This window comes from Xyrauchen texanus, chromosome 50, assembly GCF_025860055.1.
Source record: "Xyrauchen texanus isolate HMW12.3.18 chromosome 50, RBS_HiC_50CHRs, whole genome shotgun sequence".
Taxonomy (NCBI): Eukaryota; Metazoa; Chordata; class Actinopteri; order Cypriniformes; family Catostomidae; genus Xyrauchen; species Xyrauchen texanus.
This window is the reverse complement of record NC_068325.1, coordinates 19,036,287-19,055,508: the sequence shown is the minus strand read 5'-3', so window position 1 is coordinate 19,055,508 and position 19,222 is coordinate 19,036,287. Positions and strand designations below refer to the sequence as shown.

At 45.3% G+C, this 19,222-nt stretch overlaps 1 protein-coding gene across 4 annotated transcripts in view; it reads left to right on the top strand.

Annotated features, from left to right (window-relative positions):
- The first annotated feature begins 465 nt into the window (after positions 1–465).
- The window catches only part of LOC127640913 (BCL-6 corepressor-like), a 48,487-nt gene continuing 29,730 nt past the window's right edge, over positions 466–19,222 (top strand). The window contains exons 1-7 of one of the 4 annotated variants that reach the window (XM_052123624.1): positions 466–1,122; positions 8,683–8,762; positions 9,494–12,529; positions 14,070–14,126; positions 14,828–15,029; positions 16,826–17,110; positions 18,256–18,636. In XM_052123624.1, the coding sequence (XP_051979584.1) occupies positions 8,760–8,762; positions 9,494–12,529; positions 14,070–14,126; positions 14,828–15,029; positions 16,826–17,110; positions 18,256–18,636 (3,964 nt within the window). In that variant the 5' untranslated portion in view covers positions 466–1,122; positions 8,683–8,759. The remainder of the gene's footprint in view (positions 1,123–8,682; positions 8,763–9,493; positions 12,530–14,069; positions 14,127–14,827; positions 15,030–16,825; positions 17,111–18,255; positions 18,637–19,222) is intronic. The other 3 variants (XM_052123625.1, XM_052123626.1, XM_052123627.1) reach the window with 3 other exon arrangements.

Here is a 19,222-nt window from a genome sequence, read left to right as displayed (position 1 = left end):
AAAAATAAAAAAAAATGTTGCTGTCATCTTGAACAAATAAAGATAAAACCGACTGCTAACGTTGAGAAAACTTTTATGAAATGCTAATAAATGCGGAAGTCCCGTAAACAATATTTTAACATCGCTTTCAAACGTTGTTAAAGTAGCACGTGCGGAGTGTTTATTTCAAGATGTATTTGGGATATTTTGGAGTTCGGTGCTGGATTGTTCAAGTATGTTTATAACAATAAAACTACACATATCCACATATGAAGCGTGGTTGTCTATAATGTATTAATTTTGTACTGTATTTATGACTGTCTACTGAGTTGGTTAGCCAAACTTGAGGGAGCGCAGCCTACTGGGTTTATGGTAATTGCGGTTGTTCCCCCGACTGGCCTTCTGGGTGAGAGAGAGCGCGCGCGCGCGAGTGCGCGCTAGCGAGAGAGAGAGAGAGCGAGCGAGACTCCGCTTTCATTCCCCGCCGCACGCGCTTACGGAGAGGCACGCATACACAGCAGCGGGCTCTCCTCGCAACAGGGATATCGCGTATCCGAACCGGGACAAAGAAACGGGACATTTTCCGGAAACGTCAAGGGCTCTGTTTGTTACATTAGAGAGACGGGAATTCGTGCGGTGCATTTGTCGGCCAATGTTGCGTAAATGTGCGCGTAAGGACCGGTCCGTGCGCACATACGCACATACCGTTCTCGCGGCGTGGCTCTCGATCGCTCGTTGTCTCGTCATATAGCAGACCGAGTTCAGTTCGACCGGAGCCCCGGGGACCAGTTTGTGTCGAAATCACCCTCCTGTCCTAAACCAAGGGAACTAAATGCTTCTTTATGGATGTATATGGATCCCCTATCTTCATCGAGATTTTTTTCCTCAGGAGTGGATATTCATATTCGGCAAGTCCGGAGATACACTGAACTTCTGAAGGACTTCCACTGAAAGCAAAGATAAAACCAGGGCAACTCGATTGATTTGAGTTATATATACATACAGTAATATAGTAATGCAGCTTTCAACAGGAGCAGCTGATCCTCTTTGATTTAATATCTTAAACACTATTGTCTGAAGAGTGAAAAGGTGCTTTAAAAAAAGAAAATCCTATACATTTTAAATAGGAATCAATACTTTCAGGTAAGACCATTTTAACCTATATCATGGATGTTTTCCATAACTATGTGTTTATTTGTGTTCCGTTACATTGTCCGCTGTCGGCAAATGCGTGCGAGTTTCGTGCGGACCTTTAGAAATGCTGGAAATTGTTGTTTATACTCTACTTTGGGTGGGAGTGTTGTAAAAGCATTTTGTGCAAGAAAAGTTCCGTTTTTGGACGAGTTTTCAACATTGTTTCTTGGATTTCGGTCATGTGTTTATTGGGACCCGCGTCCCGAAACGTCTTGTTGACTCTCGCGCATGTTAATGGCTCGTCAATGTCTAAATCTAAATGATTTACCGTTTCCACGCGCTGTTTTCAGTAACAGTCAATTTCCCACATTAAGGGACTTTCCTTTTTAGTAGCTTGACATGCTCATTCAAAGCGAAAATAAATCGTCGATTTTGTGGAATCGTCGGTTTCTGTGAATTTCTCGGATTGAGTAACACGACTGTGGCGCGCGCGCGGACTTCACCGAAAGGGATTCGCCGCGAACGCTATTGATGTCGCGAGCCTCGCCCTTATATATGACGTTTACCTGCCTTACCGATGCTTTCAATAAATGGTTATTTTCTCTCCTTTATAAAGCTGATGGAAAACAAGAAATGAAGGTGACCTCTAAACCCGTTAATATACGTGTTTGGAGGTCACCTCCATTTCTTGTTTTCCCGCGAGCAAGGGCTGAAAGGAAACATGGACAGAAGAACTGAAGAAGCCATATACATTCATATAAAATAGACTAAATGTTTCTTTTAAACGTGCCGTTAGACTACGAGGAGACAATCTTCAGTAGAAGTCAGTTGCTTTGTATAGACAACATCTTTCTTTTTGTTGGTGGGACCTAATTCGGTGTGGTTGAGGCGACCTTCTTGCGCTTGTGCTTCTTGTGCTTCTTGCGCTTGTGCTTCTTGTGCATCGCTGTCTGGTTGTGTCTGGGGCATTGGCCAGTTCTTACCTAGTGAAACATTACTAGTTCGGTCTAATCGGCTACGGAGCCAATCGGAGGACAGAGCTGATCTCTTTGTCCACGACAGGCGCTGCCTTTTTTGACATTTTAAGCTCCATATTCTGACGTACAGCCACAATGTCCCCCCACTTCGAACTTCTAAAGCAATATCATGCAGACGTGTTGTGCCATTCTCTAGTAGGCTATCAGAGCCTGTGGTGTGCTGTCAACCCTGAGGCCATCTGAAAAAGTTGTAGGGTTAGCGAAGCGGTTAAATATCCAGGTTTGTAGGTTCAAACCCAACAATGGCCGCCCATTTGTCTTGGCAAGGCACCCCAGGTTATTCCAGGCTGTAGCGGTCCTAGTAGGCCTAGTACATGCAGTAAAAAGCATTTAAACACCTCCCTGGTGTTTACATCTGGAAGACGTATTTTGTTTACGCTGTCATAAGACGTATGCCAATAAGTCTCGGATGTCAATGAGACATTCATCAGATGTTTTTGAGATGTTTACGATTTGGTTTGGCGTTTCTGGTTTAATATTGCGGTGTGCTGGTTTTTGTATATGCAATATGATTTTATTGTAGCTATAGTGTATTAGAATTTCATTGTGGAGTGTTTGTACATATGGCAATAATGTACATTGGTCTATACGAATTGGCAATACTTCGTTTGTTTCGTCCACGCCCCTAGCTCGACCTGCCGAGACCCCAGTGCTCCGGATTTGTTTATTTATAGCCCGTCATCTCCGTGTGAGCTCACGCCTGCACGGTCTCCTCACGGAGCCTGTCTGCTGGAGACAGACCAGCCTATATTCCCATGTCAGCATCAGATTTGCAAAAGAGAACGTGTGACATGTCTGCGCCATATTGTAATGCTCTATACATATCCGGGGATAGAATTTAGATCAACAAGTCATGGCCTGAGTTAAACCGCTGCCACATTTAACAGAATATTTTGAGTGAATGATGTTGGCCATAAATGGGAGAGAAATTAGACATAATGAGCCCACATGTCCGATTTCGTCTGCGTTAGAGGTCACTATTTTTTGTATAGAATATCTCAGCTCTGTTGGTCCATTATATGCAAGCAAATAGTGGCCAGAACTTTGAAGCTCTAAAAAGTGCATAAGGATGGCATGAAAGTAATCCATAAAAATGTAGTGGTTAAATCAGTGTCTTCAAAAGTCATGTGATAAATGTGGGTTTGAATATAGAAACAGATGAATATTTAAGTCCTTTCTTACTCTAAATCTACACTTTCGCATCTGAAAGAAAAACTAAACAGGTGCCACATGACTATTAAATGTGAAAGTGAAAATTTATAGTATTAAAAAAAAAAAAAAGGACTTAAGTATTGACATGTTTCTCACCTTTTCACACTTTCACAGTCATTTAAACACTGGAGTCTTATGGATACATTTTATGCTGCATTTATGTGCTTTTTGGAGCTTCACGGTTCTGGTCACCATTCACTTGCGTTGTATGAACCTACAGAGCTGAAATATTCTTCTAAAAATCTTCATGTGTGTTTAGCAGAAGAAAGAAAGTCATACTCATCTGGGATGGCATGAGGGTGAATAAATAATGAGAATTTTTATTTTTGGTGACCTGTCCCTTTAAATTAGGAAAGGGAATTAGGCCTTGACATATATCAGCCTGCTGGAGGTACATAATAAATGTAGATGTTTTTGTGCAATAACAGGTCGACGTTTGCACCAGAATTTTTCCCCCCTGACTTTTTGTACTTCAAACTGAAATATGATTTTAATGTTTACCGTGCACAGCAACGCTTTTCATGTGTTGGACGAAGCCCCGTATGACGCTCCGTGGCACGAGTGTTGTGAAACGTATCAGCGACGCACAGCTTGAGCAGGGGCGGGGCCAGAAGGGTGGCTCGGAGTGGCAGCTGCCACCCTAAAAATGTGCTTTGCCACCCCACCTCGCATCCTGGAGACGGTGTGCAATGGCTTAACCCGTCCGTGCCATGTACGGTCCATAACAACATTCCACCCATGTCTGGGAGGACACAGCATTCCACCTCAATAGACAAAGCAAAGCGAAAGCTCACGAAGCTAGTGTGACATCTAATAACAGCTGATGTCATATGAGCTGTCCAGTTCTGATTATGAATGGTGTCTTTGCATTTTCTGGTGTTCAGTAACGATATAAACCTTCACCGATGAAATCCTCCAATTTGTGTGCACTGGGATCTGCTCACACCTGAAGGCGATCCAGAAAGCCTGCGTCAGGTAACTCATCAGCTGGGCTGTTCTGACGCCACCGTTGGGTTGACGCATCGGGGTGGGGGGAGGGGTGTATAGTTTCAACTGTCAGTGAAAATGACCCAGCCACTAACCCAGCAGCTGGGCTACACAAAAACTACCCAACAGAGAGAAAATACCCCAATTTAAAATATTTGGGTTGAAAAAAATAACCCAGCATTTTAAAGAGTGTAACATCCTTTTTTTTCTCTAATAAACATTACTTGGAACATCTGTAGAAAATTAACTAATCAACTAAATCACTTAAGTTAACATTTAGATGCACCACATGCTCTATCAAGTCTGCATCAAAGACTTGAGCAGGAATCCTCATGGAGTTGCTTTCTCTAAATCTTGTTGCCAAAGTTTGCTATTGTCTTGGCAGCCCGTTCGGTTTTATCCGCCAGTATTTAGTTTGTGTGAGGGCGGAGAGATGCGCTCGGATCGGATTTCGGAGTTTGGCTCTCACTGGAGACGTCACGGTTTGATTGAAGTTTCTTTTCGGTCCGAGCGGTCCCACGGGACGGCGTGCACTGAAACGAGAGAGCCCTTGTCTTCGCTTCACTGAGCTTTTGTACTGCAGCAGGAGCCCCGGCGTGCACGGATCGCTGCGTGCTCCCGGAGCGACGCCTACCCACGGATATATTGTTTTCTTTTCCTTGCGCTGTTTTTTTCCCCAACACATTGAATCTTGGAATCCTTGATACAAGTATACTGCATTTCAGGATCCTCAACCATTGCATAAAACATTTTTCAATTTGAAGTTAGCCGTTGCACTTGGAAGTAGAACCAAAATGGGGTTTCCAGCCTAAAGCAATAGAAGAACATTTTAAAGTTCAACAAAACATGTTGAATTCTCTATTTTTTTAGCAAACCATTTCCTACTGGCTACAAATGGGCTAAAGCCAATAATCGCCAATCACATTGGAGATTCATTTGTTTATAGGATACTTGAGATGCTATGAAATGCAAGTGTGGGGTACAAGGCTCCCTTGCCACTTTTTTATATCGATACACTTTGTGACCAGACAAAAAAAGCGAATGTACTTGTCGGTCTTTATTGCAATGGATGACGGTAAAGTAAACGATGAACAGCAAGCAATGTGCTTCAAAGTCTCATGCTTGGCATCGCTATCCAAACGAACGCGACTTGCTAAAAACAGCTCTCAATTAAAATAAAATCTCATCGCCTGGAGAGGTAATACTTCTCAAATCAAAAAATTCATGAAATCCTTTGTGGTTCCATCCTTTCATATTGAATATTGTATTTAAGCGGAAGACCTCCACACGGTCACAGAATGCACAGAACAAAACGTGTCGCAAATAGGCCAATTAACACAACCGAGTCCAAGGCAGCATTAAAAAACACATACTAGATAGAGAAAGTGAATGTAATGACCCACTTTACCGCTTATATACGTGTAACCGCTAAAACAAACAGGCTTGGTTTGGATGTCTAGAGTTGAAAGTCTCAAAGAGCCCCAACTTGCATCGATTTGTAGAGTGAGAAAGGGTTGGCAAGACTGCTGTTGTTGAGTTCACGCATGCAACCCATTTCACAGCAGCACACGAGGCAGACGAGAGAGAGCATGGCTATGGGGGACGCGAGCGGAATGTCAGCGCGTGTGGGCTCGCAGCAATTCGTATCGCTTCTCGCAGCTGAATATCTCCAGGCAAATGATCACTTTTGTACAAGCTTTGTGTCTTAAATATCCTTGCCCTGACAGCCGAATGTTTCGTTCTGTATTTTTTTCCATAATGGGTCAGCCAACGCACGAGTGGATTTGACAGACAAAAAGGATCTTTTTGTTACTCATGTCTGCAAATGATGCTTGACCTTGTTCTTTCTCAAGAATGACCGAAACGGTACGCTTTAGATTTCGGCTCAGTCTAGTTTGCAATTTTAAAGACAGCTTCTTTAAATCAATTGTTATTTAAATATGAAATATTAACATTTTGGTTCATTTGAATGTATATTTATCAACAAAAAGAATGTCGTGCGAACTCTCAGTGTTTTAATCGAGGATCATTTATGTGCAAGTGTCAGTAACGTGGAGGGATATCTCCTGTGTCTTGGTTATTTAATGAAAATGTGTTTTTCAAAACGTTTTTCCTTAAATTAGCCTGAAAAACCTTTGACCGTAGTTTTGTTTCAGTCCCAAAATGATAACTTCTAGATTTGGGTTCGTTTATCCTCTGTTTACGGATATTCTAATATATTTTATTGCAATTTTAAGAGCTGTAGAGAGTCTCGGCACCGCGGTCAAAAAATGCGGCAATCTGCCAGAGAGCTGTGATTTGAGGAGATACCCCAAATTGGGTGGCTCGGGGCCCAGAAGCCAGTCCACCCCATTGCCGCACCTCTCCATCCCAGGTGTCACTGTATCCACTCCCCTCAATTTTTGTACACCGAACCTCCCAATTTGGCATGCCCAATTCCCAATGTGCTTTTAAGTCTTCGTGGTGGCGTAGTGATCCGCCTCAACCCGGGTGGCGGAGGACAAATCTGCATCTGAGACGTCAACATGCGCATCTTATCATGTGGCTTGTTGAGCGTGTTGCCACGAAGACATAGCGCGTGGGGAGGCTTCACGCCATCCACCGCGGCATCCACGCCCATCACCACGCGCCCCACCGAGAACGAACCACATTATAGTGACCACGAGGAGGTTACCCCATGTGACTCTACCCTCCCTAGCAACCGGGCCAATTTGGTTGCTTAGGAGACCTGGCTGGAGTCACTCAGCACGCCCCGGGATTCGAACTAGCGAACTCCAGGGGTGGTAGCCAGCGTCTTTACCACTGAGCTACCCAGGCCCCCGTCTAAGCTATTTAAAAAATTTAACATGCCTTTTTAGAAATATAATTAAAGTACTAAAAACACATCTGCGTTTTATTCCGTTCCGCACCGTTTGTCTTTATTAGGGAAGTCAAACACTGTCCATGTCGTTCAGTGTAGTTGGAAAGCCAAGGTGATTATAAACATAGTTAAAACGGCCATATAGCCCAATTCGGTGTTGCATTAAAAAGCAGACAAAACGCCCCGCTTGCTTCGTTCGTGATGGATGTTTTTGAAAGAGGAGGAGGTTTCTTTCCTCCATAGGGGGAGAGTACCCCTCTCACTGCAGTGCCCCTCAAATGCATAATGTCCGCGCCCCCGCTGGCGCATTGAAAGTGCAGGTCACAGAGGGGACGGAAAATGAGAGCGCAGAGAACGGGACAGAATGGCAAAGGCGAGTGGGTTTCTGCTGCGCTCCCCACGGCAGGGTTGGATTATAGTCTTTGAGAGCAGGGAAGGCTGGGGGGGAGGGAGGGAGGCACACGCTCTGGGAAGGGGGCAGAATTTACCAAGTTTAATGGTGGCTTAATGTTGGTGTAGTTATGGAACAATAATTCAATATGGATAGCCACTGTATTTATATACACAAGGTTTGTACTGTTTATAATAATATAAACATACGCTGCATTGCTTTGGGAAAACATCCTTTACTGTTTTGCATAGATGCAAGTGCTCTTTAGTGATGGATTGTAATTGCATTAATCCCTTTTGTATATGTGTTGAATGTGTTGCTGCAAAGGTTGCTATGGAAGTGACGCATACACATGTGTGTGTCTGTGTGTGTGTGTAGGCTGGTTTGATTGATGACAGAGGGCAAACTGCCTCACTCCTTCAATGGCAGCGACTGTGGCCATGTCTCTAGATAAGCTCTGAGCCTGCTTTATTGAAATCTGGAGTCTGTAGAGACATCAATAACAGAGGCGCGGCTCGCCTACCCAACAGAGCTCCGCTGTTATGTCTTGCCAAGCCGTGGGGCTGGGCGTCAGTATTTGGAGGGGGAGGGCGGCGGGTTTGATTGCTGCTCTCTCCGCTGTAATGCTGTAATGATGAAACCCCCTCCCTCTCTTTGCATTGCTCTGTACGAGCACAGAACGCAGAGGGATTCCTTATCGGAGCACTTGCTTTGAGATAACAAGGCACGTGGCTCAGTGACCGTTCATCGAGACAAAGGCATGTTGAGGTGGAGAACCAGGCCAAGGCCTCACCATGAAGAGCCAGGTCACTTTTCATTTCCCCTCTCTCTGCTTCCTCGAGTTAAATCATTTATAACGTTTCACAATACACATCGTTTCAAAGCAGCTTTACAAAAAATTATGCTGTATTGTCTGTAATGTCTTAAACACTTTTTTTTTTGTTTTTACATTTTGTTCATTGTGCTTAACCTGAACTGAAATCAATCCTATCATTTGAACAAATAACATGATATATAAATATTAGTCTTAAGAACTGCGCAATTTTTTTTTTTATTTATATATTTTTTTTTCACCCACACAGAAAATTATCCTAATGACATGGTGAAGACCAGAGAATCTGTTGATAAATAACACTGAATCAGTGTCCCCATTCAAAGCATGGTAAGATTTCATTTTATATATAAAAATCTCATTTTAAAATCCAATTTTTTTTAAGACATGCATGCTTTATGTAGTTCTACATATTAATACATGGAAACAAAATATTATATTGCAGTTGGTCATCTACGAGAGCAGCTTAGCATGCCAATTACTTTTTTTTCTAGTGAGATTTTAAGTTGTCCCCTCCCACAGTTAAATGCATCAACTCGTCATGCATTTGATTGCGTAATCACCTGTTTTATCATATTAGAATACTCCGTTATTGACAGTTGTAGTCTCTGGTAATGCACAAGCCAGAACTAGCCATTAAACTGCTAGGTCTCTCCCAGGTATGATGAGAAGACCGATCTGTAATGTCTGTGAGACTGCTCCGAAAGAATACATCAAATTTGCTGCTTTTCATGCATAAACCATGTCAACTTTTAATAGGAAAGTCTGATGTTTCTAGAACATGACCACTTTTAATGTCTGTCAGTTGCTGTGATATTGTCATACATTTTGTGTCTCTTACCTCATGCATTCTCCCATTTCTGTGATAAGTCTGTCCTCTCATTTGTTGAAAGGTGAATCTTGACTCTAGATAAAGATTGGATGGATCTTACCTGATGTTAATCTGGGATGTTTTGTTCTCTCCCTTGTCTGCCTGTTGCTGGGTCTTATTTCTCTTTTTGTTATCTTCCCTTACATCCTCTCACCCCCAATTTGACCACTTTCTGCTCTTTTATTCTTAGGTGGATGCGAGTACAACCTGCAGAATGAACCCTCTCAGTGCGCTTGGCATTGATCGGACCAGCCTGATGCGGGAGAGCCTCCGCGTTCACGGAGGTATGGTTTATCCACCAGGAATCCGGACCATGCCATCAGAAAAGGGCTATGTTAGTGATAGGATCCCCGACCTGCTCTACAAACCAGATGTGTCTCTTGACAGTAGAAAGACCACAAGCAGTTACATTGGACTTTATAAGAGTTCCCCACTAGGGAATCAGAAGCCGCTGATTGTGCACGGGACTGGTGCAGATGCTTTAGGGTTGGACAGACGGGTTGTATCAGCAGACAAGCCCCCAGAATTGAGTCTGAATGGGGGTGGCAGCTATCTGCGTGTTCCCTGGATGAGTCCCTACCATGAAGCTGGAATGTACCCTTTTTTAGATTCCAGTAAATATGCTGCTTTGAACATGTATAAATCATCAATCCTGGCACAACCGCCACCTTACCTTCCCCAGCATCTGGCCTACCAGTCTCTATGTGCAGGAGCAGGAGGCAGTGCAGCTAGTGCAGAGCGCTTGTTCTACATGCCCCCCTATCCCCCCACACCTATATCTTCACCCCTCGCTCCCCCTCTTAGGATCCCCACCGCAACTGTCGCTCCTACAGCACTGTCACCAATGATGCACCACCAGGACAAAACCATACAGAGTATAGGTCCAAGGATTCATCATGAACCCTCTACATTTGGGCAGCAGACCATACATCAGCAGACGCAATCCCACCACCAGTCTTCCAATGACCGGCAACACAGCAGCAGCAGCGGGAATGGTGCCAGCAACAGCAAATCTATTCGGACCCCATCCAGCAAAAACACAAGTAGCACTAGCAGCAGTGTTAGCAGCAGTAGTAGCACTGGTGTTAGTAGCAGCCCCAGTTCCATTGTCTCAGTAGACTCATGTCCTTCACTGGTAATGCAGCCATCCCGCCCTACACCACGCCCCCCTCAACCATCTGTGCCTGCCCCACCCCCTCCTCCACCTCTTGTGGACAGCACTATGAAGTTCCAGAAGCCTCTGTACAGAAGTCCTTCCTCATCTTCCTCATCCTCACCATTGGCTGCTCACCCTGTTTACATAAGCAGCATTTCACAAGAGCTTCGGCCCCCAATTCGGACTAGCCATAAGACTAAAGCCAAAGAGGCAACCTTAGAAACTAAGAAAGGTTTAGGAAATGAACGAAAGGGCAGCAGCTCACCTGTTAAGACAACCTCTGAGAAACAACCTAAACAGGGGCCTGTTACCAAAGACCCAGCAGACAAGCCTTTAGACCTGTCTGCTAAAATCATGGATTTTGAAGGACCTCCAAATGGATACCCCCAAAAATTAGAAGCCTTAGGCAAACTTTGCTATTCCCCCACCACTCGTTATGGACTTCCTCCAAACAGGGAGCTTTTGAAAGAAACTCTGTCTCCTTCATCCTCTGCTGTTAGCTCTTCTTCTAAAACTCCAGAAAGGCCGGAGATAATTAGCACTTTACCCTCTTCATGGGTGGTGCCAAGTTCAACTCAGACAATCAGCTCAGAAGTTAATCAAAACAAAGGCTCCAGCATCATCAATAACAAGAATTTAGAGCATGCATTACCACAGTCAAGAAGTTCCTCATGCCCAAGAAGTGACTACCAAAATGGCTCAATCCCAAATTCTGCCCCTACTGTCATGACTACAGCATCTCGGCCATCATCGGTCTCGCCTTCCCCCAAGATTAATGGTGAATGGCCCAAGTCGGGCCCCACCCCACCAGAAAAAAACGCAACTAATAACCACGGTGGCAGTCATCCCTTAGCCACAAAGCCCTCAAAGACACACAAAAAAAATGAACCCCCTGAAATTGGCTTCAAGCCCCAGTCCTCACATTTAGAGAATGGACATAATCCACGTCACCTCTACATGCCTCAGGGTGATGCTTATCTTCATCACAGTTTAGCATATCCTAGTAGATATCTCTCATACCCAGTACCTGAGAGTCTGTCCCTCTCCCACATGCAGATGTCTGGAAAAGGGCCAGTGTACCATCATCCAGTTCTGCTGGGCACTAACAGTATGTATTCAGCACGTTTACAGCCAAAGCCTGGCCTCCCCTATGGAATCCCGCCCAGTCATGGAGAGTATCTGACCTACCATGACTCGCAGGAGATGGTTCATCCACTAATGTCTCCCCACCTGCCCCTTGACCACAATATCTCAGACCGTCTCGAGCTGAGGCACAGACCCCTGGACAAGCCTTGGCACCACGAGGAGGCTCCATACAAACGCCAGAGCACCACCACAGACACAGATCCAGGCTACAAATCTGAAAGGGATTCAGAGAGGCAAGAAGTTCTGGGCTCCAAGTCTCAGAGCAAGCATCACACAGTGAATAAAGATGAGATTGTCTGCATCGACCTGGTCCAAGATGACACAGATGGCAGCCCAGAGCCAGACAAACACAGTGTCATCGATGCCAAAAGCAAAGAGCCAGCTAAGCCTGTCGGCAGTGGGACAGGAATGGGGAATGAGTATGGCATTAATTCTGAGGCAAAAGAGCCAGAACTCATGCAGATCTTACGTTCCGGCCTGCCTGTCATATTCAGGCCAGCTGAGTCAGAGCAGCGGGCAGAGGTATGCAGTCCACATCGGCCGCAAAAGCAGCCTAACTCACCTTTGCACAGCCCGGGTGAAGAGAATTCCTCTGAGCATAGCCCACTACCTGACATGTTGGAGGAGCAGACGCTGCGGTGTGCTAGAACTTCTGGCGAAAGGGCTTGGACTGACGGTGCAGATCTCAAAGTTGATTGGCACCACGCTAATCGACAATATGTGGACTTGTGCAAGGATATATCAGAAGACACAGAGTCCCATGAGGATGAGGAAGAAGGACATGGATTGTCTAAAAACAAAAGATCCAGTCTGGCCAGGAGAATAGCCAACTCGTCAGGCTATGTTGGCGACCGCTTCAAATACGTCACCACTGAGCTGTATGCGGACTCCAGCAAGTTGAGCCGGGAACAGCGAGCCCTACAGGTGAGTTGCAGACTTGTATGTTGTTAGGATGGATAGGAAAGTTTGTGCAGTTATGTAACTCATTGTATTTCACACAGTCATGTTTGAGAATCATTAAGGCACCTTAAAGTGAAGATTGCTATAATTTGAAAACAACTCACACAATCTTCTCCAAGTTACTCTTATTGCATTTGATTAAGTTCCCAGCCATCCTGAGCTTGTCTTTAAAAATAGCTCAATGACCACAGTTCTGGCTTTGAGCGAGCATTTGCATCCAAGTTCCACACTAGGTTATATTGAATGGCCTGCTAATTACAGCACTCTGTAACCCACCCACCCTCCCTTTCCCGTTCTCTCTTTCTATCGCTTTGTGCGCCCCTGCTGTGAATCTGTCAAGCAGGCTTTAATGGCAGCAGAGCCACAGTTAGCGTGAGAGAACGTGTGTTTGTGTAAGATTACACACACACTCAAGTGTGGTTCAGTTAGCGGCTGAAAGGGTTAACGCAGTGTGTCGTCTGTGGATTCTCTGCCCAGTCGTGCGGAAGATCAGCTGCAGAGTGTCAGTGTGTGTGCGTGCACATGCAGTGGTCTTGCTAGCACATACTGCTGCAGGCAACTGTTAACCTGCAGGTGAGCCCTGGAGACTGGTGTGCGAGTGTATGTCTGACTAAGAGTGTGCGAAGGTGTTTGTGTGGCATACCCAAACATTGCTGCACACCCTTTCCTACAGGACTCCATATTGGTTTCTCTTTGCATAAACACATACAAACACATGCACACCCCCAGGCCCCCAATAGCCATGTGCATGGTGTCAGCCCTCCCAGCTTAAGTGAAATCCGGTCCATTCTTTCCTGATGGGGAAGATTAGAGCTCTTAACAGCGGCAGTGAGCAGAGAGCTCGCCGACTGGCAGAGTCATTAGTGTGCACACACACAAACACAGTCGCCCAGCGACGAGTGAACATAGGCTAATGGAAGACAATGCCCTCGTTTCAGATACCTCATATGATTACGAAATGCGCCTTTAAATAAGTCCAATATTTTCTGCCCATGTATCCTACAGTGTATCAACCATTTCTAGCTTCTAATATAAGATATATAATAATAATAATAAGACTCAGGATCTTGATTATGGTGCATTTTTAATGATTCTAATGTGTATCATGGTAAGTTGATGTTTCAAGTTTACTGATAAATGTGGGATAGTTCACCCAAAAATGAAAATTCAGTCCTCATATGCTCACCCTCAAACCCGTATGAATTTCTTTCCTCCGTAGAACAAAAAAAAGATGTTTAGCAGAGTGACAGCCTCAGACACTTTTAATGTATGAACAAAGATGCAATGAAAGTGAATGAGGGTGAGTAAATGATGACAATTTTCGTTTTCGGAACAACTGGAAAAGCAATGCATGTACTGGTAAAATGCAGGGAATGCATGTACTAATAAAATGTATACCTTGAATGCACTGTAAGTCACTTTGGATAAAACCATAATGCATAAATGTACATTTAAATGTGTGTTATCATTGAAAACGATATTAAGCCCCATTCTAATTGCTTAGATGGAAGGATTATCACAAGAGGACAGTAATTTAAGTCAACCAGCTGCATTCTGGGAGGTCAGTTCATTTTATTTTTAAATGACTAATCAGTAGAAATGAGTAACTCTTGGTTTTGCTCCCACAGGCAGTTGTGAAGTCCTTTTTTTCCTTCCCTTTTCCCCGTTTTTGAGGGGCCCTGAAAATTTCATGATCAAATATTAGGAAAATGCATTGCACAATTTAACTTGCATCAGTTAAGGCCCAGGTATACTTTGTTTTTGCGCGTTCCGGATCGACTCACGCCTGGTCGACTGTGTTGCCTTTGTGAGTTTACTCATTTGACCGCGAGCGAATACGAACGCGTTTGACGCATGCACACTACAACTTCTTTGTGATACTCTTTTGGTACATTCAACAGCAGGTGCATGCGACCTTGACACGCACAGCAGAGAAAGCGTGCATGGGTCAAGAAAATGTAGGCGGCTCACGGTCAAGCCGCGCGGATGTGCTGATGACGCAATTTGCGTCGCGCGTACTCTGTGCGGAGCGATCCGCAGCGCAGACACCCGAAGTATACTTTGGCCTTTAACGTTATTATTTATTGATATGCAGCCTCTGTGTCAACACTGATTGCAGATTTATATTGTGTTAGTTTTATTATTATTTTTCCTCTATTTTTATGTACTGGAGCTCACAAGAGACAGACTTTACAGCTGGTGCTCGTAACACCGGGTCTGGTTTCACGATTGTGCCGTGTGTGTCTGTGTGTGTGTGTGTAGCGTGCGATGATACGTTTCTCTGAGCTGGAGCTAAAGGAGAAGGAGGGGGGTGTGTCGTCTGCAGCACCCGAACAGGAGAGAGAGAGGGAGAGGGAGCTGGCAGAGAGCCAGCACGGAACGGGAGACTGGGAACAGAGCCAGCCAAACTCCAGGCCCTCCACGGCCCATTCAGCCCTCTCCGATCACACCGAACAGCACAACGGTAAGAGACACACACACGCTGTCACCCGCTCCTGCACTTGCTTTTATTTTCTTTCTCTTCGCTTGCTATCTTTGTCTCACACTCTCTCTCTCTCTCTCTCTCTCTCTCTCTCTTTCATAATGTCTGACATGTGCTAGAACTGGACTTTTTTTCTTGCGTCCTGTCTTTCTATCTCCTACAATCTTTCGCTACATCCCGGCGCATTGTCGTTCTTCAACCCCCCTCCCTACCCCCACACATTTCCTCTCCATGTCACCAGGGACGGTCCCTGAGCTGCGGCGCTCAACGCAAGAGCGTTAAACCAGCGGAAACGGCGTGGTAAACATGGCTTCCGCTACCGCCACCCTCAAACAGGAGACGGGCACATAAATAAGCACTTCCTCGCTCTCCTTTCTCCCTCTCTGCTGTTTTGACCCTTGTTTTTACACGCCTGCTCTGGTAATGGCCTAATGCCATCAGATTTCTAAATCAACACTTTGCTGCTATGTGACCTCGTTCTCCCTGGTGGCTTTCACAAAGGCGAGGCGTTTCCTGTGCATGTGGGTCAGAGTGTGTGTGTGTGTGTTCGTGTATGCTCGCATGTGTGTCAGCCACATGGACAATTAACAGTGCTCTGGATTACATAAACAGAGCGCGCTCAACAGATCAGTTGTTCTTGTGATGCAGATAAAGTGGAAAATGCTAAAAAGTGTCCAGTGTAGATTTCGCTGGAGCTCTGGGCTGTGCAATTTAATCATGTTTTTTAAATTTCCGGTGTATTCAATTATTAACACAATTCACTTTGTATTCCTTTGTGTGCCCATTCTGGTCGGTTTATGTCCTTCCGCCCATTTTTATACTCCGTCTATCCTTCAATCGCTCTTGGAACGGCCATGCTACCTCTCTCCTGGTGACGCGAACAATGTTACCATGACAATCTGCCTTTATTGAGGAGTTGCTATGGTGCAGACATTGTCATGAATTATGGGATGCATGTGGTGTTAGTCACATGCTTTGTGGGTGTCTATGTGAGCCCGGGGCAGTGTGGGCTGCATTCTCGCCCAGGCCAGTATAAGGGTAGTTCTGTTCGACATTGAGAGCGTGTTAAGTAAAGTCGTTCTGCACATAAGAGTGCTTGCTAACCTGTTTTAGTGGTATGTGTATTTTTGTAAATGTAATAGTAGTTTAGTGTACATGTGACTTGCGAGGTTGCATTAGCCATAGAAGTTGCATGTGCATGTTTTACAGTGGAAATGCGTGAGATTGTGTTTGTGTGTGAGAAGCAGGTAGGACAGAGTGGGAGCCCCCAGCACTTGTTTTTTGGTCTGCGCTGCTGCTCTTAGCTGCCGGGAGACGTTCTCAGGAAGCACTTTTCACTACCACACATAGAATGGGAGAAAGCAGAAGAGGGGGAGGCGAGAGACAGGAGGGAGGAACGGGGAGGGAGAGAGAGAAGACTCAAGCTGGGTTGCCGCTTGCGCTCTTGGCACGGATGTTTCGGGCTAATTCAAGCTCGCTGAAAGAGCGAGCAAGCGTGTCCCTGTTTGCCGTCTACCTCTCCGTGTGGGAAGGGTGTGGTGGAGTTAGCACAAACACGCAAGTGTACAGGGTTGGGGGTTTGTTTTTCTCCAGTACTTTCCTGCTCTCTCTCTCTCTCTCTCTCTCTCTCTCTGTCTGTCTGTCTGTGGCCTTGTGTTCTGCTGGATTGTCAGGGCTTCTTTTCAACTTGCATATTATGTGGTTGAAAAAGGCTTTTTTTCACAAGGCCATGACGCAATGTGATTGACTAATGCGTGTGTGTTTGTGTGGCTATGCAGGTGTGACGCTGACATGTGCAAACAACAGAGTTCCCGTGCTCCAGCGGTGCGGCCCACAGGTCGATGTCTCGCAGTCTCGCAGAGCAGAGGAGAAGAGAGCAAGGGATGAGGAGGAGGGGTCTGTTGGCACACTGACGGGCAGGAAACGTGCGTTGGGTTTGGAAGCAATCCAAGGCCAACCTGATTGCACGCACACAGCGGAAGAGAGGGAAAGAGATGGAGAGAGACAGGCAAGAGGAGAGGACGATAACAGCATCGCTGCGAAGAGAGCGAGACTGATTTCAGGTAGATGTTTGAGCTACAACACACAATCCGTACAATCCGTTTTGTGCAGTCAATTTACAGTATTCAACTCTCTGTTCATGCATCACACATTACCCCTGTCTTTCGGGCCTCGTGCCCTATACAGAGTCCCAACATTGGTTCGATTAACGCATATACATGCTGGATGAATCATGAAGCCACAATCGCATTATCTACCTCTGTTAATTCGACTTTGCAAAAATCGAACCGCTTGCTCTCTCTCTCTCTATTTCGACTGGCTCTCTCCAGGGTTCAGCTGTTCTTTCCCCTTTCCTCTACTTTGTCTTTGGCTTTGATCCTTTCGCTGGCCTTTTCGATTCATCTTGATTTTGTGTTTATTGCCGTCACATGGTCCAAATAAACTGCCTGGCGTTCTCTGCCCTTCACTCTCTTTGTGTGCAGTCTAAAGGGCGTTTTCAGACATCAAAACAGCCTTTGTATAATCCCAACTTTAAACGTGTCCCAGAAAGCATGTTTTTGCCAGCGGAGCATACGTGTCTGCATATAGGTGTCTGTTCATCTCTGCGCTTTCAAACTCATGGGTATTTGTTTTCTAGGAGGAAACAACTTGTATCGACTGGAAAACATTTCTGTTTACATCTGATATTAACTTGTGTCTTGGGTGTAAAATTAGGAAAAGGTAATATGTGTGCAAAACATTGGTGTGCATTGTTGTGCTTCTGAAAATGTTGTACACACCTATGTAGTAAGTGATGAATGTATTTACAAAATTGAACCCTCGAAATCCAATCACAAGTAGCCACCGGAGACCCACTTGAGATGCATATGGCAATCTGTCACGGCTGACCACAGGGGTGGCTGTGGCTCAGGTGGTAGAGCGGGTTGTCCACTAATCGTAGGGTTGGCGGTTCGATTCCCGGCCAACACGACTCCACATGCCGAAGTGTCCTTTGGCAAGACACTGAACCCCAAGTTGCTCCCAATGGCAGGCTAGCACCTTGCATGGCAGCTCTGCCGTCATTGGTGTGTGAATGGGTGCATACCGCTAAGGTTAAAAAGGCGCTATATAAGTGCAGACCATTTACCATTTTACCACTTGTGATAAAATCACAGGACACGGATGTCAATTCAAGGTGTAAACGGATTGCCTCTATCTCTCTCTGCAGACGTATGGACGCAGCCTTCTGAGCAGGAGGTGAAGAATCTGAAGGTGTGTATCGAGTTGACGGGTCTTCGGTTAAGTAAACCCCGCCACCTCCAGGATCTCTGGGACAGACGGGGGCAGCTCAACCATGACAGGCCCCAATTCAGAGCTCCCAACCTTGTTGTGCCTCCCACATCCAAATCCACTCTTCCACCACTCCAAACCGCCAGGAGGGAAAAGCTCAACCCTTGCTCCCCAGAGGTCCCGAGAGTTGCCCCTGGTGCCCCTGCTGTGGATCGAAAGGTCAAAGCAAACGGAGTTGAAGAGAAAGGGCTGAAGAGGAAAGGCGAGGTGGAGAGAGGTTGGACAAAAGAACACCTGGAATACGCAGAGTCCGACACAGGTACGTCTTTCGTGTTAAACGCGACAGCGTCTTTGCTGGGTTGTTAGTGTAGAGTAGTGCATTCTGGGAAAACGTCTGCAGGTCAAGATCTTTAGAGGATGTTTGTGTCAACGGGACCTTAGACTTCAGAAGGGCTATTGAAAAGGACAACAGTTTAAATGGGTTTTGTCATTTGATGTGATGTTTTGATTGAACGGTTTCCTCATTTAGCTTTTTTAGCCCTAAACGTTTAGCCATTCGGCCCGAGTCTTGATATGGGTTTCGCAAGTCACTTCCTATACACGTTACACCTCACACACTACACCATGTATAATACTTTGCCTTACACTCCAACTACTAGATACTATACCTATGCCCTATTCACTAGACACTACATATTGCACCCTACACCCTTCTTTCCTCATCCTACTCAACATATTATACTCAATTGAATCTATTGGCCGAGTTTGGAATGGCAGACTAACATACTACTTTAAGCCATATCTATAAAAGATAAATAAGTACATAAATACAATAGTAAGAGTAGTATGGTAGGATGCCATTCCAAACTCAGACTTTGGTCAATGCTATACATCCTACATACTAC